This window comes from Alternaria arbusti (assembly GCF_024043155.1).
Source record: "Alternaria arbusti strain BMP 1465 chromosome Unknown scaffold_1, whole genome shotgun sequence".
NCBI lineage: Eukaryota > Fungi > Ascomycota > Dothideomycetes > Pleosporales > Pleosporaceae > Alternaria > Alternaria arbusti.
Genome location: NW_026249941.1, coordinates 3,442,790 through 3,462,899, shown reverse-complemented (window position 1 = coordinate 3,462,899; position 20,110 = coordinate 3,442,790). Strand labels below are relative to the sequence as shown.

General features: G+C 51.6%; 6 protein-coding genes across 6 annotated transcripts; 2 read left to right on the top strand and 4 right to left on the bottom strand.

Moving 5' to 3' along the window:
* Nucleotides 1-6,733: 6,733 nt before the first annotated feature.
* On the bottom strand, nucleotides 6,734-7,038 carry J4E86_001264 (uncharacterized protein; the record flags this gene model as incomplete). Its single annotated transcript, XM_051441834.1, has 2 exons — nucleotides 6,734-6,882; nucleotides 6,942-7,038. The coding sequence occupies 2 exons, from the start codon at nucleotides 7,036-7,038 to the stop codon at nucleotides 6,734-6,736; spliced, it is 246 nt and encodes an 81-aa protein (XP_051308005.1).
* A 3,016-nt stretch (nucleotides 7,039-10,054) lies between these two features.
* Nucleotides 10,055-10,312, bottom strand: J4E86_001263 (uncharacterized protein; the record flags this gene model as incomplete). The annotated part of the gene is made up of 1 exon (XM_051441833.1): nucleotides 10,055-10,312. One exon carries the CDS (start codon nucleotides 10,310-10,312, stop codon nucleotides 10,055-10,057), a length of 258 nt encoding a protein of 85 aa, XP_051308004.1.
* An 896-nt stretch (nucleotides 10,313-11,208) lies between these two features.
* J4E86_001262 (uncharacterized protein) lies at nucleotides 11,209-12,205 on the bottom strand (the record flags this gene model as incomplete). The annotated part of the gene is made up of 2 exons (XM_051441832.1): nucleotides 11,209-12,139; nucleotides 12,183-12,205. The coding sequence occupies 2 exons, from the start codon at nucleotides 12,203-12,205 to the stop codon at nucleotides 11,209-11,211; spliced, it is 954 nt and encodes a 317-aa protein (XP_051308003.1).
* Nucleotides 12,206-12,615: 410 nt separating this feature from the next.
* Nucleotides 12,616-15,645, top strand: J4E86_001261 (uncharacterized protein; the record flags this gene model as incomplete). The annotated part of the gene is made up of 5 exons (XM_051441831.1): nucleotides 12,616-12,626; nucleotides 12,681-12,714; nucleotides 12,761-12,878; nucleotides 12,930-13,204; nucleotides 14,623-15,645. 5 exons carry the CDS (start codon nucleotides 12,616-12,618, stop codon nucleotides 15,643-15,645), a joined length of 1,461 nt encoding a protein of 486 aa, XP_051308002.1.
* Nucleotides 15,646-16,210: 565 nt separating this feature from the next.
* J4E86_001260 (uncharacterized protein) lies at nucleotides 16,211-17,219 on the bottom strand (the record flags this gene model as incomplete). Its single annotated transcript, XM_051441830.1, has 3 exons — nucleotides 16,211-16,384; nucleotides 16,438-16,941; nucleotides 17,037-17,219. 3 exons carry the CDS (start codon nucleotides 17,217-17,219, stop codon nucleotides 16,211-16,213), a joined length of 861 nt encoding a protein of 286 aa, XP_051308001.1.
* Nucleotides 17,220-17,862: 643 nt separating this feature from the next.
* On the top strand, nucleotides 17,863-19,173 carry J4E86_001259 (uncharacterized protein; the record flags this gene model as incomplete). The annotated part of the gene is made up of 2 exons (XM_051441829.1): nucleotides 17,863-17,978; nucleotides 18,105-19,173. The coding sequence occupies 2 exons, from the start codon at nucleotides 17,863-17,865 to the stop codon at nucleotides 19,171-19,173; spliced, it is 1,185 nt and encodes a 394-aa protein (XP_051308000.1).
* Nucleotides 19,174-20,110: the final 937 nt, after the last annotated feature.

Genomic DNA, 20,110 nt, shown 5'->3' with positions numbered 1-20,110 from the left:
GACAGAGTGTGGTTGGACGGGTGGGGAATGGGGTGCTACAGGCGTGGGCACAGCGGGCGTGAGACGAAACAAGCGCTGTCGAGGTACAAGAGCTGACGCGATTACTACTGACACATAACAGTCAGCACACGCAAGAGCAGATTGCAGGACCGGCTGTGAGGTTGTGCGAGGCGTACAGTATAGGTCGAGGTAGTGCTGCGGGTGGAGTGGGCAAGTCGGTAGGCTGCCGTGGTAGTAGTCGCAGTGAGTGAAGCCAGTACACCCAGGATTAAGGAATGACGGGGGAAATGAGCGGACAGATGCCTAGAGTCGCCTCAATTAGTGTGAGTAACGACAATGGGCTCCAGAGTAAGGTTCGGCAGGGCGCGACGGGGACGACGGCGAGGTGGTGACGGTGAATTGGCGGAGGTGGGTGGGAGACGAGCACCAGGGCAACTGTCGCTTTTGTCGGTCGTTCCTTCCCAGGCGGGCTCCACGCTAGCACGCACCACCACACCGCGCAGGGATCCCCGGTTCGTGCTTTACCCATGCTAATCGTTGTCTCCCTCGTAATTTCACGCCTGATCCACACGATGCCGCGACGCGCTGCCAGGTACCAGCCAGGCACCTGTCGCTATGTGTTGCTTTTGCGCGCACGTCAGTCGACCGGTTCCCGCACAATACATACAACACAGTGCGCCGTCGCAGGGCCATCCCTCCGCGGCAGCCTCACACGTGTAGGAGTCACGCCTCGATGCCGGGGCGACGTGGGAGCAAACCCTTCCAGCGCTCTGCACAACCATGATGTAGCAGTCCCATCGGTTAACCAATGCCTGCCGATAGTCTGCTAGAGTCGGCCGATAGCTGCTTAGCCTCGTGTAGTTTGCCAGTTCAGTTCCCACCAGGTTCCAAGGAATCAGCACTATCTGTACAGCGTCACGGCACTAGCGACAGCCCGCTACAGTACAATCTCATAACGTGTGCGTGACAACTGTCCAATAGCTACGTGGTGCCTCGCGTGCATGCGGCTCTCTAAGTCTGCCGTTGCTGCCGTCGAGATGCGCACCGCAGTCCTGGCTCATATCGTCCATCCTTAGGCGCTGCAGGACCCCTCTCCTTTGAGGCGGCTGCCCGCGATATGCATCGTCTTCGCTCTGCTTGTCCATCTTCTCCCAGTGCGTCTTGGCTACATGCCGCCAGCCGACCCCTCTCCACTAACAGCCTGCCTTCCCGCAGCCAACCATCGGGCAGCGCGGCTAACAATCAAATCGCAGCGCTGCTGCTTCCGCTGCATGTACCGCAGCTGGCACTACCTGCCCACGCTCCCACTCTCCCCATCCGCACTGCCCGACGTGTTCACGCACACTCGGCCTCGAGACAGAAGGATGCGCACTCGATGTTTCACAGCACCCGTTCGAAGTGGGGCTGCGCACCCCGGCACATGTATGGCCAAGCGTGCATTTGATATGCAATTCGGACCAATTGACTAGACTACACCCGTTTGATCCTCGCTATGCAGGGGCAATGACGCCTCGCTATCCCCCTTTGGAGCCATGACGGACGCTCGTCCTCGCCACCATAAATAGGATGTGATAGACGAAATGCGGAGAAGCGGGATGCCAGAGGCAAGATGCAAGGCTTTGCTGCCGTCCGACGCCCACATCCTGCCGATGGGGCAGGTCGAGCGCAAGAGAGTTGAGCAATGGTTTCCACGATACTGAACAGCTCAAGAAGTAAGCCATCTCGGATCCGGACCTGCGGACCTACTATAAGCACTTCCAAGTGTGAGGAGACAAGGAGCAGATACAGATCTGCTCAACCCTATTGCACCCATGCTGTACACACAATTTTCCCTCCATTACTGATGGGACCGGCCTGGGCTTCGAGGGCGCAACAAGTCCAATACCCTGTGTGTCTCATGCCGCCACAACGGGGCTTGCGGACTCGGCTTTGTACCACATGGCCACTTCGTCCCGGTCTTCTTCAGATAAGAATCTGAAAACTCCCAGAGCTTCATTGCCTTCAGGTCAGGGCAATCTAGTCGACATGTCCCTGCATGCACGATACTGCATTGCTGCCCCATTCGACGCATCGACATTGCAACTCCTTGCGCTTTCTAGAAAATGTTCCGACTCGCACCTGCATGTGGAGATAACGATGTTGCTTCGCACGCTCTAGGGTTTGTGTAATCTGGACATGCTCGGCCTCTCCATTCCTCATCGCTTCCCTTCCAACCAAGCAGACTTGCGAATCAGTCGCAATATCCTCCGACGTCATAAACATGGAGTCCCATGTCTCCCGCTGTCTGCATCATCTCCAATGATCTCCAGGGTCCATCTCTCATCGGCGCAATGCGCCGAGCTACGTCCCGCAATTGAAAAACTCGACTTCATTTTTTTTGATCCACGGCTTCCTGCCATTTGCAGACGCAAAACATTGCTGCCAAGGCCCCCATAGTGAGCATGTTTGCGAGGATACGACGATTTCAATCTTGAAACCAGTCCGAAGGTTACCACGTATCGCGCCGCTCGGTACTAACAACCCGATCTGTGGAGCGTAGTGCACACAACGGCTGTCCTTGTGACGACCATCGCAACGCTCATGCTGCGCCGTCGAATTTAGATCTGTCTTTCTTTTTTCCGATCGCGTGTCAAGTGGAGCGGTGAACGAAAAAGCATCGTGCAACAGAGGTCATCCCCTCATTCTTGGGTACAGGACCCGATAGCTTCCTCCAGCATCCACGCACCGCGCCTCAGCTTTCCCGAAAACTCTACATACATAGAGTCGTTTGTATTATTCTTGGAATTGCGCAAGCGCGATCACTATTCAAGAGCTATGGCATTGCACAGCCACGGCGCTGCTCCACACCATGCGAACGTCTCCGGGTCAGCCCATTGGTTTGCACGCGCCAAACGCCCTGCACCAAACCTTCCGCTGGCGCCCGCCGACGCGTCGTTACTTGTCAGTGTCAAGCAGCGTCGTATCGTCAACAACGGCCTCTATGACGCGTGGCTACCAAACTGAAGTCAGGGGCAAGGTCGCGCCTGTCGATGTACGATGTGATGGACAGCGGAGGTTGCTCCATCCGACCATCCACAATTCCCAGGCTACTCCGACTCTTGGAAGTATTGTTTTCGCTGGCCAGGTTGCGAGGCGTACGGAGACCCAAAATTGCGAATCTCGTTTCACGTCTGTTTTGATCCTCAGGAAGGACGAAATTGGCAATCTCCGGCCGGTCTTTTGCCCTCTTGCCCAAAGGGGGAAGCGCGCTGAGATTTGCCGGCACTACAGCCAATAAACATTCCGCAGCCACAGCTGCGCCTCCCCTGCTTGAACACCGCCTGACAGCCACACAGACAAACCTCAGACCCGAGCGAAGCGAGCATTGTTTTTTTATCCTGAGCAATCGTCATAATGCCACGAGCACCATCGGCACATTCGCTGGCTTGACGTAGCCCTGCAACCAAGGCAACGAGTACATGCGGGAAATTGCGCTGCTAGGTGGGCCGGGTAATTTGCTGGCTGTACACGAATGCAATCCCTCACCCAGCGACGTGTACACAACGAAGGAGCGCCGCCTGGGTCCGCAGAGCCGCACTCTCGACATGCTTACAGCCAACCACGCGCATTCCCAACAGAAAAAAGTTCATCGTGCTGTAAACCACTCAGATGGTCGTCCAACGTGATCTAAATGCCGTTCGTTGCCTCCCGCTCGCTTCCGGCTGTTCGACCGGTCCAAAGTCTAGGCCGCCATCTTCCCCAGACGAACCAGATGCTCCAACCCCACACCCTACTACCACACCTGAAACCATCGCCTACGTACCGGCAGTTCCAGACGCAGAGAAAAGCATGGCTTCGTATCTTCAGACCAGCGCTCACCGTAATGGCGACCGAATCTCAACGATCAGCGTCCTGCACTGCAGTACTAGGAGATCTAGACGGCATCAGCATGCATCCTGCCTCTCTGCTCTATACTTGGCTATCAGAGCTCTGGCCAGTTGTCGCAGCAGCTGATAGCTCAGCTTTAGCTACTGCTATCGACCCCTCGATTGCGCGCCCCTCTTTCGCTAAGGAATACTGCAATGAGACGAAGATGACAGCTGGTTGAGGCACGCCGGACGCAGCGCCACTTCGTGACAACCTTTAACCTGGAACCCCGCAACGGAGTGACCGAAGGTCGCCTCTGATGTTGTCCCGGTTAGGAACCTTATTGGTCGATTGCACACCTATACAGTTAGCAGGAAACCATCCGACACTCGATGTGAACTACAATTCAGCTCACACCACCTGTTTGGTGATAAGCGCGATAGGTTTGTCGTTGGATCTGACTGTACGCTTCCGAAATGAATCCTTTACATGAAAACTATGTAAGGGCAAAGCAAAGTTACCAGGACTCGCGCGCCAGTCAGCACCACGTTTCGTCCAGCTCTCGTCAGAAGTCTATCTTGCTTCCCACAGCTCGTCAGCCTGCATGGAGGATTGCAGCAAAGCGCCGAGCTCACTTGCGACGTGTACGAAGAACAATCCTTCATGCACATCCAACGTAAGGGTTGTTTGTTCGACTAAGCTTTCCAGGCCGTTCTGCACAATCTTGTCTATTCCTAATAGATGAATAGAGTCGATGCTGCATAGTGCTGTTAAATTAAGCTAAGCGATCTTGCCGCCAGCTTTAGCGTCTCGTTAACATGCACGCCGTGTCTTGCGATCTCATGCAAGAGAACGTAATCGGTTTTCTGCATTCTTCTCTGTCTTTGCGTAAGCGCTGATGCCGTTAGCCGCTAGGCGCTTCTACTTGTGACGTACAGCTTCCCACCGGCTGATATGGTTCCTGATTGACCATACAGACAGCTTGCCCACCAGCGGCGGGGGTGGGCAAGCATGCTTAGGCGAATTCATGCATATTCAGCTAATTGGTTCTATTCATGGCTAGGTCACCCGACCCTTCCTTCCCATCGTCACCATTTAAGGTTGACTCAGGGATCTTGCCCTAACTTTGCGCCTCTCTTTTCACGTCGTTCAGCTACTCGAAGAACAACGCTCGAAGAACAACGCGTGCCCGAACAATTACCGGATCTATTTGCTGGGCCCATCAGTAAGGCTTAACGAATGTCCACCCTATACCAGTTCTCTATTCGAGACGCGGGGCTCGAAGGTGACGACTCCTTTATCATCTCAGTTTTTGATGCATCTCTCCCCTATCTGGAATCGATCGGGAGCCTGGCGCAATGGGGCTCAACTCCCTTTTCACAACGACCAGGTTGGGTTGAAGAAACGCAACGGCAGGTCCGAGAATCGAAGCACAGTCAAATCTCGGATACAACGGATGCCCTACGCATTCTTATTGTCGAAGCCGAACTCGTAGAGCAGGCAATTGCAGCTCCTGATCTGAAAGATATGCACTCGCGCGTCTCCGACGATGGGCGCTGTTTTGTGTCTGTCGGCTTTGCGTTCGTCCGCGGAAAGTGGTTCCCTACCTATCTTCCTGCAGCGACAATCCCACAAGCTGAACAATTCAAACTCGAAGAAAGTTTGTATGTTGAAGTCATGGTTAGCGATAGCCGTACGAAGGATCTATTTCGTGGGGTTGGAGCTGCACTTCTTCACGAGGTGCGGAACTATGGCCGTAGCCGGGGGAAGAAAGTTCTATACTTGGATGGCTGGGCAGGAAACGAGAGGAAGTTAATTCGGTTAGTCTCTCCTCCCTGTTGTCACTGGAGCGCACCATGTGGTACTGATTAGAGGTTCTTTTCTTAGGTACTACGAGCAACAGGGCTTTCACATAATTGCTGAGTTCAGCCTACCTCGACCGCACAAGGAGCCTTGGGTCGGTGACCTGATGCAATTGACGATCTAGTACGGAAGGATTATGGTACAACGCTGAATGACAGGCAACATAGGTCATAGCGAGTGAATACCGAGTATCGGTCTTCCATTTCTCTATTCCAGCATGTCCGCAATATCGCTGCGAACAAAGAATTGTTTGTGTGATGTAATACGATCCGAGTTCAAGCTGCAAAAGTAGCACGATAGTGAAACACCTTTAGCACAAATAGTTCCATCGCACTCAAACAACGCTTAGTTAACAGACTGCGAACCCAATTTTCATCATTTCCATTCGACCTGATACCTTGTGCAGATATGCCACCACTCTTGCCATAAATATCCAAGCCATATCAGCTGCACCCCTTTGTAACGCACGGTAGTGCAATCATGAACTGATCGGGAGTTTGCTCAGTTCTCCATTGACCACTGCTGGACCTAAAACATGTCCGACAAACGTTAGTTGCATCGTTCTCCACTGAATGCGTATCAAAGATTGGTATGCTCATACCAAATTTTGGGTGGACCAGCCACCCTTCGGCAGTCAAGTCTCTTGAGTTGGGCTCCACCCATTCCATTAAACGATCCCAGTTTACACATTCGTGAGGGGCTGTGAGGTTTCCAATAGGGCGCACGCTATGATTGGACCACATCATGGTCAGTACCGTCGTATCTGCTTGACACATGATAGCCTCCTTCAGCATGTGAAGGCAATGTGCTGCATAGTCTCGTAGTCAGTAATGTTTCAAAAGATTTGATGCACCATACCACCGGTTGGTCCCACGCTTCCACTATCGAGTATCATCGAGACTGACTTACTTGTATGATCCACCCAATCTTCTTTACCCTTTCCGGTCAAGTTGTTCAGTCCGTAATACTCGGGGTGTAACGAATGATAAATGTTTTTCTATATATCGTCAGTAGTGATGGAGCCTCAATCGACGACATCCAGATAACGTACAAGACAATGCAAGTGGTGGAAGACCATGATTGAGCCATAATATGTGCCATCTGGGAGCTTGATTCCTTCCCGCTCACGGCCCATTGCTTTCATTACTTCTTCTTGGATACCAATATTCTGATCTAGATAATCTGGAGCTTAACATTCTCGGTTCACAAAGAGGAGTATCTGGAGTACATACGTTCCACAATCTCATGCCAGTTACGATCAATCTCCTCACTAGGCTCAGCGAAGTACTCGACAGGAAGACTCCTCCCTTCATCCTCCCATTGCTCCATGACTCTTGCGTCATACACAATGTACTTATTGTCCACGGGTGTATCCAGAAATCTTCGCCCCACTCGCCGGTTTCCGTGTGCTACTCTCAGCGTCAAGCTCACTACGAAAATAGTGTAGAGGAATAAGAGGGCTGCAATGACCACACTGCGTTTCGCGTACGAGGCTAAAAGCCCACGTCGTGTATTCTCATTCACTAGAGATTCGTTCTCCGAGTCGCCGCAGGACAACTCCGCGCCGTCGTTTTGAGCTACTGGGTCGTACACGATGTGCTTCTCCATACTGTAGACAACTCCTCCAGTAAAAGATAAGGCTGTATTGAAAAAGGGATGAATCAGGATACTGAGGAATTTGGTGTTGGAGAGCGCAGCATACAAGAATGCGATTAGATAGTGTGAAGGTGGTGTTGTGGCCTTGCTCAGGTGAGCGGGCGAACAAGATTTCGAGAACTCGGAGTGTGACCCTCGGCCGAAGCCCTGTTAGGCAGGTGTAAGTGTTACTGTAGCCTCTACGGAAAGTGAGAGGTGATCAATGCGGTGGGGCGTGTTTACGAGTCGAAGGACCGGCGCTTAGATCCTCGTACTTCACTGCAGGCAAAATACCTCGCGACACATTTTTCCACCAACAAAATCTGGACATAGAAGACCACAGGAGCAGAAGAATGCATCAACACGCCATCACCATGATAAGCATTTAGCCTAGATAAGCTTTCTAGCTGTTCTGGGCATGCATTCCCGTACTGATAAGCAACTGCTGCATGTCCCTCAATATCAACATCTCGTTCCTAAGTAGGTTGCGATAAGCTTGCTGTTTGCGTGCGCCTGGGTTGGGTTACAGCGCAGCTGACCAGCTTTAGCACCTGCATATGTGAGCCCCGTTGACTTGACTACCTCCAACCGATAGTCGCATAATCTATGAAGAATACAGTATATAAATCGTATAGAAGACACCCTCAATTTGAAGTCATCAGCTCCCACTACAGCAACGTAGTCGATACAGCCCGTAGCTCATTCTTGACTTTCTCAACCACAATCCAACTCCTCTGAAAATGAAAATCTACGTTCTCACGATTGCTGCCTTCCTGAGCGCTATGGGAGTCGCCATTCCGGTTAACGTGAAGGGTAGGTGTTCCTTGTTAATACCTAGTTGTACTGAAGCAAACTAACATCTATTCCACAGAATCTGCTGTGTCCGCCAGGACTCCAATTGATGCCGACCAGCTATACTGCAAACCTAACCGCTTGGAGGCTGCTGGAATTGACGGTATTCAGGCTCGTCAATGCTGAACAATTCCTGTCAATTGAATGCGTCGCCACCATGACGACCACAAGGGAAGCCTGTGCGGGAACATTTATGGCGCTGGTCAAGCAGAAAGATGATACTACGCTCGCTTAACGGTTAAATGGGGACATGTCTGTTAGCAGATTCTTCGGTAGTCACCACGATTTAACGCTCGTTGATATTTCAAAGAAAAAAATATGGTCTCTTCTGACATGTATCATCGGCCTTTATATCCAAATCGCACACGCTCAAGTAAACATGTAGAAGCACCACTCGTGATGCTCATAGTCCAAGGACTAACGCACTGTACACTGTGCATCCATGACAGTATCCCAACGAGACATTAGAAAGACTTCCGGGGAGCTATCAAAATATGGGTAGACAGAAGAACGAGTCAAACGCTATCCATATACCTTGAGTTGGTAGTCTCAACCTTCAAGAGAGAATATCTCATCCATTGCCCTCGTGCCGCCGAAGTCAATAAACCGAAATGCCCTACTACATACATACAACCCATCTCCTCGCGCTATACAACCATTACTTATACACATGTCCTCATCCCTCATCCCTCTGAAGTCCTTTCCACCGTGCTCTTCCCATTCATCTCTCTCCTCCTCCCGCTCATCCCTACTGAATCTCCCCACAATCCCGACAAATCAACAACCACGGCCCCTTGGTCGCCCAGACTACTTCCCCCCCGTAGTCTTCACAAGGGTCTTTCAGAATCATCACGTTCCCGTTCCTGTCTTTCTCTCCTTCGTCTCGGTAGTATATGCCTTTATCGGTTTGGACGTACATGCTGGGATTGTGCATATCGGGGGGTGAGGGTGAGGATGGTGAAGAGCAGGGTGAGGGCGTTGCGGCGCCGCTGGTTGATGCGGGTGGTGTTAGTAGTGTGGGTGAGGTTGAGGCTGAGAGTGAGGGTGGAGGAGTGTACCTTGAAGTGGAAGTAGGGGTGGAGGTAGGAGTAGGGGTTGGGCATGTTGTACCAGAAATGCTAAGTATAACCGGATTTGTATGGGCGGAGCCGTAGACGGAGAAGTATACCTCCAGCGGCTTGGATTGGCTTTGGATGGACATGACGTGACTTTTAATCTTGGTGGTGGAGTTATTGGATCTTGCAAGCATGCGCGAGCTGGGTTGAGGAGAACCCCTGAGTGAGACGTTGATATAGACTACTGGAACCACGAAAAAGAGTCCGAGCGTCCGCTGTGTGTTGGTCAAACACAGTTAGCTGACGATGCTGGAGAGTGAATGCGTAATGCTAGTATCGTTTGAGAACATGTTGACGAACCATGCGCGGATGCGTGTATCGGGAGTGAACGCACTCTCCACACTTTCACCAGGATAACCAGAAGGATCTCAAGAAGCAACTTTTGGAGGCTAAATTAGCTGAACTAGAACTATGGAGACACTGTCATAGCACAGACTGCATGAGGAATGGATATCACTACTAGGCTGACTTGGCTCACGGAGCAATACGTAGAATGCCTTTGCATTGATACATGAATATAAAGAGAAACATTGATCATTGCGAATCTACAACCAGCATAGATACACTTTCGTTCTAGAATGCATCCTCGCGGCATACATTTCATAACATCTCTTCTAAAGTGACACAAGCTCAATATTCAACGCCGCATCCCACTTCATCCATTCCATCATTCCATTCAAGGTGGACCCAACCAGCCTCCGCATTTATGACCTAGCCAGATTAGTCGTTTTTCCGCCGCGCGATTAGTTCGGAAACTGACATTCGAGACAGTTGACGTTGTTTTCATCCGAGGTGGGCAGAGGTAGGGGGGCGTCGCAGTGCCAGCAGTGGCCGAAGGAACCGGCTTCGTTGTCGGAGTCTTCTTCATCTTCGTCGTCGTCGTCGGAGACATAAGGGATAAGAAGGTCGGTTTCGGATTCCGAGATCTGCTCGTGTTCGTATGAGGTGTTTGGTGCCGTGTTGGCGGACTGTTTGCTTGGAGGGTTGGTTTGGGTGGACATTGAAGGTTAAGATGTGCTACGTATACGGTATATTGGTTGGGGAAGATTGGAGATATGGGGGCCGGCATGACGGGCTACCGAAAAGCTTATGTATGTGGGTTTCGTGATGGACTCATGTATTCACAGTGGAGGCTTCGTGAAGCTGAAAGTCCAGCGAATAGCTGCATACTCACTTCACTGTCAAGGTACTCACCAGTCGCGTACGTAACGATTTCAGTCTGTTGAAGAAGCCCATGATGTGGTGAAGCCTTGCGCTACTTTGATTCCATGAACGAGCAGCGTCCATAAGTTGAAGACGAATAATCAAGAGTCTTCTAGAAGATCCATGCTGACATTCTACAATGTAGTAGAGTACCAGCAGTGAAGTGCACAGTATGGGTTTACATGGTGAATGGTCATATTCTATTTAGCAAATACCCTCCAAACCCTTCCTCCACCCACCCAAATCAGCATACACGAAGACAACTCAACCAAACGCCGACTATCAAAGATACAAACACACATACAAGCAAACATCTACCACACCTACCGAACACCCATCAAATCTACAATGAACGACTTCAACAAAAAGAGGGGCATGACCGGGTCGGGCGCACCGGCACAGCCACCAACGACATACCCCAAGGCCGACAACGGTGGCGTCGACTTGACGAAATGTAAGAAGTGTGGTAAGCCACTGGTATGCTCGAACTTGGGACGTCGCGGAGAATTGCTGAACTGCAAGGTATGCGGAGCGCTTGCGCCGTTTCCATGATAGAAAAAGCAGCTATTCGGTGGTAACTTATAGGCGAGCATGGAGTAGTCTGTGGACGCCTGATACATGTATATTAAAATTGTCATGGTCAGAGTCATCTGAATATTGTATTCGATTTGAGTGATTCTGTGTCTTCGTGTGCTCATGAATCCCTCAGTTCCGCAACAGCAAAATACCCTTTACTTTCCACCACACCCCTATCTTTGACAACAGCCGTGTATTTGACTACCCACTGCGGCTCTACATCGCCCTTAAGCCCATCTTGATTTCCTTCTCCTGCCAAAACACCGGACCCGTTCTCTCCCGAACCAAGTATTTGCCGTAGCGTGCCGCGCGGCAAGATGTTGGTGCAATCGTTATGTGTCAGCAGCTCGATTTGCTGCTGCTTTGCGTACAGTATCAACGGCTTGGGTACGACACAGCAGTCCCTCACGTTGATCTGATTCACACTTGGTTTTATCTTGGTCTGTTCGAGGAACTTGGTCAAGCGCGCGACGCCAAATTCTGCGATGCCCAGTTTCGATACAAGGCCTTCTGCGTGCAGTTTCTCGAGCGATCGCCATGTTGTTACCATGGTTTCTATGTCTTCTGGTGGTGCGCCGGCATCGGGGCAGTCGCCCGTGGTGTTTTCGGTTGTGGATTGTGTTGCGGAGGGGGGCGAGGGCGGTTCGTCATCGTCGTCGAGATCGGAATCTTCATCGTCGGCGTCGAAGGATACGCCTGGGAAGCTGACGATGAGGAGGTCTATCGAGGATGTGCCCAGCTCTTTCAGCACTAGTTCTATCGCTTCTCGTGTTTGTGCGCAGCGTCTGTCGGTCGGTATGTTGGGAAGGTAGAACAGTTTGACTGTGATATCGTAGGATTCTCGCGGTTCGGTAAGGGGTGAGGGCGTGTGCGTGGGTACGTATAGGGCGGAGTCGGTCTTGGTGGTCCATGTTGTGTAGTCGGGTTTTGAGGGCGTTGGAGAGGGTTGGTGGGCAGCGAAGTTTGCGCGCAGGGAGGAGGTGAGTTCAGTGTTTGATTTCTCGAAGAAGGGTCGTCTTATCACGGAAGGACCACCGGACATGGTATTTCTGGGTTGTTAGGTAAGGCATTTGGAGAGATGGAGAGACATACGAGGTAGATAGTACGAGCTTCATGATGGCGATCAGTCGTATCGCGCAACTATCACGCGAGATAGAACAGTTCTGACGAAAGAGCCTCCTATATCGTGTGGTGGTGACTCCTCGGGGGTATTCGAGTTGCCGTGTGGAGGGTGAACGTTTGTCAGCGGGTGGGTCGTCTTAGGATAGCAGTCGCGTCGGATGTGCAGTAGCGCAGATAATTTGAATCGCAAGGCTTTAGGCAATGATTAGTAGGGCTGGGCTAAGAGCAGAACTGCTTGCGCGCAAGTGTCTATTGTCCAAACCAGATGGTGATAGCGGGGATATGAGGGCGCATTGACGTCTCAAAGTCGCGGGGCTGGCCTGTGACCGCCGATCGCCGAACCTAACATCTTTCCCCATTGCGCCAGACACAAGCGACTGCCATCTTCTCCTCACACGACACCATGACGATCAAGTAAGATGCACTTCCACATACTGCCCAAAACGGATTATAGTGCTAACAGCTCAGGTACCTCATTCTGCTGTCCCGGCAGGGCAAAGTGGTTGGTCCCTCACCCTAAATCCTTAGTCCCTTGCTGAAGCTCGCAGCGCCTAGCCAAGTGGTTCACCACGCTCGCCCCCAAAGACAAGGCCAAGATTGTCAAAGACGTCTCGCAGCTCGTCCTCGCCCGCCGCACCCGCATGTGCAACTTCCTAGAATACAAAGGTCAGTGGGTCCGGCAGGGGTAAGAGCTTCGCTAGCTCACACTTTCTCCAGACACCAAGATCGTATATCGCCGATATGCCTCGCTCTTCTTCATCGCCGGCTGCGACTCGACCGACAATGAGCTGATCACGCTCGAAATCGTCCACCGCTACGTCGAGCAGATGGACAAGTACTACGGCAACGTCTGCGAGCTCGACATCATCTTCAACTTCCAAAAGGCCTACTTCATCCTGGACGAGCTACTGCTGGCCGGTGAGATGCAAGAGAGCAGCAAAAAGAACGTGCTCCGGTGTATAGGACAGCAAGACAGCCTCGAAGATATGGAGGTGAGTGAGGTGTGATGACTTTCGGGTCTGTTTCGCCGCACGCACCCATAGCGCCAGCTGGCTGACACGCCCTGTCGTCAGGCTGAGGACGATATCGTTACCAAGATTATGTAAAACGTGTACGGAACGCACTGTCGCACCTCACCTTCTGGCTCTCCGTCATCGCCGTCCCAAGAGTCCCCACTGACCGCGCCTGATGGCTTCCAGAACGCGGATGAATTCAAAGGCCGACTTCGAGAGAGCGGCATCTTGTAGACCCGATCCGACATCCGCATACGAACACACACATTGTACGGCGTTATTGGAGTTTGGGGTGGGGCTACGGCACACAGTCGACTGTCACAACACGGCTCATGCTAAACATCTTTCCGAGGGCAGGCGTCAAGAGCGAAACGATATCACACGGCGCAGGGGTTGGATCATCTGGAGAACGCACTACCTGCCATCCTGCCTTGTAGAGCGGATGGCGGTAGCTGTACTCTATCTACTACAATTCATACACCTCGGACTGGCGGGCTTGCTCGACACAGCTAGGTTTGACACAAGCGGTTCAAGGGCTCGAACGTGATCACACATCATGATATCGAGACTTCACCCTGATAGACTTGACAACTCTCTCTCCCTTTTTTCTTTTTCCCTATGCTGGTACACTTACCTTATTCATCTAGCTACAGGTCTCCACACCGCTGAGACACTGCGCACCTGCACTTCGTGACAGCAATTGGTTCGGATCAGCGTTTGGTCCTTCACCCAGAACCTTGACATGCATTCATCAAATGATACGTTGCCGAATTCACGTGGATTCATCTCCAGGCATCTTCTATCCTTCACGTGCTCGACCATCAGATGACATGCCCCGCGTACCAGACACACTCGGCATGGCCGCATACAACTAACATCAACACTCAACACCAGTCGCCTACCCATCCACTCTTATCGGCAGCTGTTGTTGGTTGAGAGGCAGGTTGCGCATCGACCAATCAGGAAGGACGACCCGACACACATGCCGCTGTTAGCTCGGCGACACCGCCAAGCTGACCTTCTCCGCAATCGCGACCACGTCGTTACAGCGACACCGACATCTCACACCACTACCACGCCCAAGCCATACATATGTCCACTGCCTGCTAGACGATCGTCTGGCCGAACGACAGTACCCTCTCCTCTCCGCAGCCAGCCTAGAGTCGTGTTTACTTGTTGTATCGGTTCGCGCAGGCTACCCCCTCCGACCACAGCCACACCCACGCCCAGCAGCCACGGCGCGCTGAATCACACCGTATCTCGAAGATTTCGGATCATACGCGATATATTCCATAATAGGCACTCAGCCCAAACGAGTGCACATCAAGCGCAATGAAGGTAAGTGCTCGATGCGATAAGGCCAGAGTGACGACATAGCTGACCCGGTGGGACCGTAGTACCTCGATTTGTGCGCCCTCCACGAGGTCAACCTCGCCCTCAACTTCGATACGCAAGACACAGCAATCATCGGCGGATGCGATCTCTGGACGATTAAAGCAGCGGGAAGCGACAAGAAGTTGTACAAGCGCATCGAGAGGACGCTCGAGGAGCGGCACAAGGACTTGCTATCAGCGGTTGCGGGGCTGTCCGAGCAGTCGGCAGCTCAGTTCGCAGACCAACTCGACATCTCCCGAGACACGCCGTTCGGATCCTTCAGCGAAGCAGCAAACCGCCACACCTTCGCATACCTCATCGCGACGCTCAATGCCACACACATCGATTACGACTTCGCGAACACGCTGAACCCTGATGAGTTCCGTCGCGAGACCATCCACAGCTTCATGCACAAGATCGACACTACAATGTACTATCTGCGCCCACAGGTGTACTCCGCCGGACTACCAGCGGGCGCAGTCACACCACTTGGGTCGCCGATATGGAGTCCGCGAAGTTGGCACCTGCTCGATACGGAGATGGACATGTCGAGCTGTGAATACTATGCATGGGAGCCGTCAGATGACCCATTCGCTGATGACGGTGCGATTTGGAGTCACCACTTCTTCCTGTACAACAAGGAGCGCAAGCGAGTTGCATACTTTTACCTCCGCGGAATATCGGCTCTGTCGAATTCACCCAGCGTGGCCATGTCACTAATGTCCAAGTTCAAAGCATCGAAGTACGAGTCCAGTGCGAATGCGGGCAGTAGGAAGCGCGCGGAATACTGGCTCGGCGATCGTGCTAGGAAGGGGCTTGAGGCATATGGAGACAGTGATGAGCTCGACAACATGGTCATTGATCACCCCGGCGATGTCGTCGATGCAGAACAACAGCGGTACCTGCCAGCCAGAGACATGAGCATGGACGCCGAGTACTACGAGAGCGATGACGACAGCGACGTTGAGTCACTGGTAGACCGAGAGAGGGCCGTGAGTAAGATACGGACGATGAGCGAGGGCATCATTGAGAGGATGGAGCTTTGAGCTCCCTGCATCGCCTTCGTAAGGCGTCACCGCTAACAGCCCCCACCTTTAGGTCTGCCACTTGATGGCACTCAACATGCCAGGTGGCTGATTACGAACTAGTTTTCTTTACGTGTTTTGCATGCGGCATTTGAGGCGTTCTGTGGAGTTTGCTACCTGTTTTTACAGTTGTCTGGCATCTCTTCACCGGCTCGTGAGAAGACGACCCTGACTGACACAAGGCGTTGCGGTCGGTGGGAGCGACGCGTTCTAACGTCCTTGTTGCATATCGTCTGAGCCTTGAGATACCCCTGTTTGTTCTTGTGTTTTTCGAGCGTTTTCGTCTGCTTCTGTATGCGTAGTTGATAGATCGAGTGGTGATGATGAGATGAGATGTGTTACGTGAGACGTGTGAGAAATCGAGGATATATTGTACATTCCGTTGCTTTATAATTGTGTGCTGTTACTGACCGAAAATCTTCTCCTCCACGCCATACAAAAAGAGTGTCCGTTTCTTCCTATCAAGCAGAATCGCTATCCGTCTGCACGCAAATTTCTGACGTATCTCGCCCTTCTTACGAGAGCCTCAAGAAGGTGGTGCGGTGGGTAACGGCGCCTCTGATGTAGTGGCAGGCACAGCCTCTGTAGGCAACGGCGCCTCTGATGTAGTCGCAGGCACAGCCTCTGTTGGTTCAGCCGGGCGTGTTACACCAGGGTCCGTAAAGTCCTTGTTCGGACATTTATCAGACCAGTATTGTTCCTAGAAGTCTATTTTAGTCTAAATCATATATGTCGTTGGTAACTAAGACTTACTGCAGCATTGAACGCATAGCTCTGGGCATTTTCGAGCTTGTCTTCATCGTCCAGGTTGAAGCAATTGACCGAAGTTATGGCGTGATCCTGCATAAGCCCAATCCTGTCGTCGGTCACATCATCGTAGTGCGTGAACTCGTGTAGCATCACAAAAGACAGCGTCCTAGCCGTGTTGTCGATGTAGTCTCGCGCAAAATCCGTACATTGGGTCTCCGAGTTCTGCTTCGTGGCAATGGCTTTAGGACACATGTGGAAATGACCGGTTTCCGCATCTGTATACGCGAACCAACCGTCTGTCACACAGTGGTTACCGAAGTCAGAGCGCTCCAGGACCATGCCTTTGATGGTTTCTGTAGCTGTGCCTGCCGTGTTGTCGTACATGTTTGCCATGGTGTTTTGGATGGCTTTGGTGTCGTCCGCATCTTGGGTGCCAAAGAAGCGTTTGAAGTGTACGTTATCGGGTGCTCCTTGGGCTGCTGTAACGCCTGCTTTGGCTAGTTCTGCCTAGATAGTGAAAGAGATCTTAGCAATACGCTCATTGTGGAATAGATAAAAGTTGGAAATAACCGAGGTCGGTCTTTGTGTGTCCGATTACGTACCCATTGTTTGAACGCTTCGTGTATCTTTTGTCCGTCTTTCTTTTGATCCGCATCCTCGGGGTCCCAACCCAGCCACTGGAATTCGTTGGGAAGTGCATCGCCGTACGGGTAGGATACGGGATCTTCCCGCTTCACAACGTGAAACTTCCTGTGATTAGTCAGTTCTGCATGGCCATCAGACATGATTGAAGTGTGACTGACCCATCGATGGGCTTGGCGGAGGTACGCCAACTGATTGAAAGCACTATGGCAAGGGTGCTGAGATTGAAGTACATTCTCGTAATGGTAGAAGGTAGTTCGGCTTGGTAGAAGCTGGTCTGTTGTATGATCAAGATTCCAGCTTGCAGACTACCAGTGCTTTATACGCAATTGTTGGGGCCATTTCGACTTGAGAAGATGTCATACATGAACAGCAGACACCGTAGATAGAACACACTTTACGCCCGACTCCACGGGACAACACCGCCCTGCATTAAAACTTTGGGGCCTTGTTGGCTTTCCCAATATGTGAAAGGATCGCGAGTGTCTCGGACAAGTTCTCTTGCAACATAGACATGACGATTGATCGAGACGAAGGAACAGGTGAATAACGTCATATCGATCTGTCTCGTGCTCCATCTGGGGCGGCTTACCTCTTCCAAGCTTGAGGTACCATGTAGCCTCAATACTTGACTCAAGATGTTGGTCAGAAATAAGCGGCACGGATTCACCAGGACACACCTAGCTAGGTATGAATCCAGTATGGCGCCTGGAGAGGTGATAGTTTACGATGGCTGTGTCGTCACTCCGCCCCAAAAGTATCTCGATTATGCCTTGTGCCCTCGAGATGTTTCATTGGGGGGCGAAAGGCGAAGTATTATTACTATGCATGTACGATGCGACGAATGGGAACAAGCTGACACCCGACCAGGGACTAGCGCCATTGACGTCAGGCCACCATAGGTAGGCAACACCACCGACACATCATACTTTATATTTGTCGCTGCTGTGCCGAGAAAGCCATCAACGCAGACCTGTTGCCGTAAATCTTTCCATGGCTCCCTCCATAAATTTTGCACTCTACACCAGTGCATTCTGCTACATTGACTGTACTGATACTTTCGACATCAGCCTTGTACGCAATGTCGACTACCACTCTAAAATCACCATCGACACGAAAAACACCATCTTTGATCCCGAGGCGGCCTTTACAAAAGGCCTGTTCGAACTCGTCGACGCAGAGACTGGTGAAAGTGTGGACTATGTGTCTTCCAAGACTGCTACTCAAGACATTGAACAACGACTTCTTGTACTAGACCCCGAAAAGCTTGACAGGTATATCATGTGGTCGACTCGTCCAGGCACTACTGTTTCAAACCCCATGCCCTATTCCTTCGATCCGTCGTCCTTCGTAGCGGGGAAATCGTATACCATCCGTCTCCGGTCTCATGGCATCACGACGTGGTACGCTGGTGAGCATCATGACCCATCCAATTTACCCGAGCCAGAAACAGAAGACATACCGCAACCGTCTCCGCCACTCCCTAGCTTCACCTTCAAAGCCCTTGCGACTGTGCCAAAGCCTCCGCCTATTCGACCGATTATCCTTACTTCAACCGACAAGATATCCGTCTCAGGCAACCCACCATGCACCATCACCCTCGCCTGGCGTCTAGACACTACGCGCTCTGACATCACAAACACAAAAGGCATTGCCGTCCTACGCTCCATACCCCACGGCCGCAACAAAGCCAGCGTTGAACTCCGCGATCTCAAAACCGGAAAGAAGCGCGGGCCCATGAAAGGCTACAGTCCGCCAGACGCAGACGTAGAGGGCGAAACCGATCCTTTCCCGCCCAACGAGACTGAAGTCCTCGTTTTCGAGAACAGCGAGACTGTGCATGAGAGGAGCTATACACTGATTTCTGACCCGGACGAAGCGGGGATCTGGGGCTCGGATACGAGATTGCTTAAGGTGGGAGAGGAATATGGGAGGTATGGGGTTGGTGTGCTTAAAGGGGATTGGGCTTGGGTGAGCAGAGAAGAGGTTGGGGAGGAGGTTTGGGGGGATCGGGAGAGGTTGAGGGGGGAGTTGGAGAAGGTGCCGATGAGGACGTGGAGGGCGGATGATGTTAAGGTTGTTGGGGTTGTTGAGTAGATGGGAGAGGGCCTGTCGCGTTCGGGGTAAATGACATTCGAAAGGGTGATAGTTGCGAATATGTGTTCTTTCACGACTTTTTCCACGTATTGGTGAAACCCAGGATCAAAAGACTGTCTCGAGAAGCTATGAGACTGGCCCTCGACACACTAACATTATCCGCAGCTAACTAGTCCTTCTGACCCCATGAGAGCCACTATAGCCGTTTTTTGGTGCTCAGAGAAGAAGCAGACATAGCCTTTGATTCTCGGGTTTTTAAGAACTTTGAGGATGAAGGAGACTTGGTCTGCATAGCTGATTTTGACATGCGCTTTGTGGTCTTTTATACTCCTCAAACTCTTCAGACAAGCGTCGGACCGTGAGACATACACATGACGCACCGTGACGGAGTTTACATCGCCGGCCTAGAAGGCGAAATTGACGACTGAAGCAGTGGCATACAGTTGCTTCCGACATAGAATGGTTTCGACGAAATTTTTGGAGAAAGGAGCGGGGATTTGAACATCCTCGTGGCACAGTACAGTACTCTCATTTCGATCACGTCTTCTCTTTTCAATGGTTTGGAGGAAGCAACAACATCGGTGAACTTCGAGTAGTTTTCGATCCAAGCAAACGAAGCAGACATTTTACGTGCAAGTAAAATTTTGCTTCCGACGCCACACCCATAGAAGAGCTCATCTGCTGTTTTTGTTGGTATAATAAAGTAAGTGAGGATAATGAAACATCCAGCCTCAAGATTTGGCTTTTATACAGCAGCCAGCAAGCCTCGGTGCTCATGTGGGCTTGAATTGATGTTTTGAAGAATTTCGACTTCGCCGACTCAGCAGAAACCAGTCATTCAGGTAATCCATGCAAGTTCCGACAGGCCGACAACATGATAGAAATAACCTACCATTTTCTGGTGCAGCGGAAAGACATGAAAAGGTGCTTAACTTGT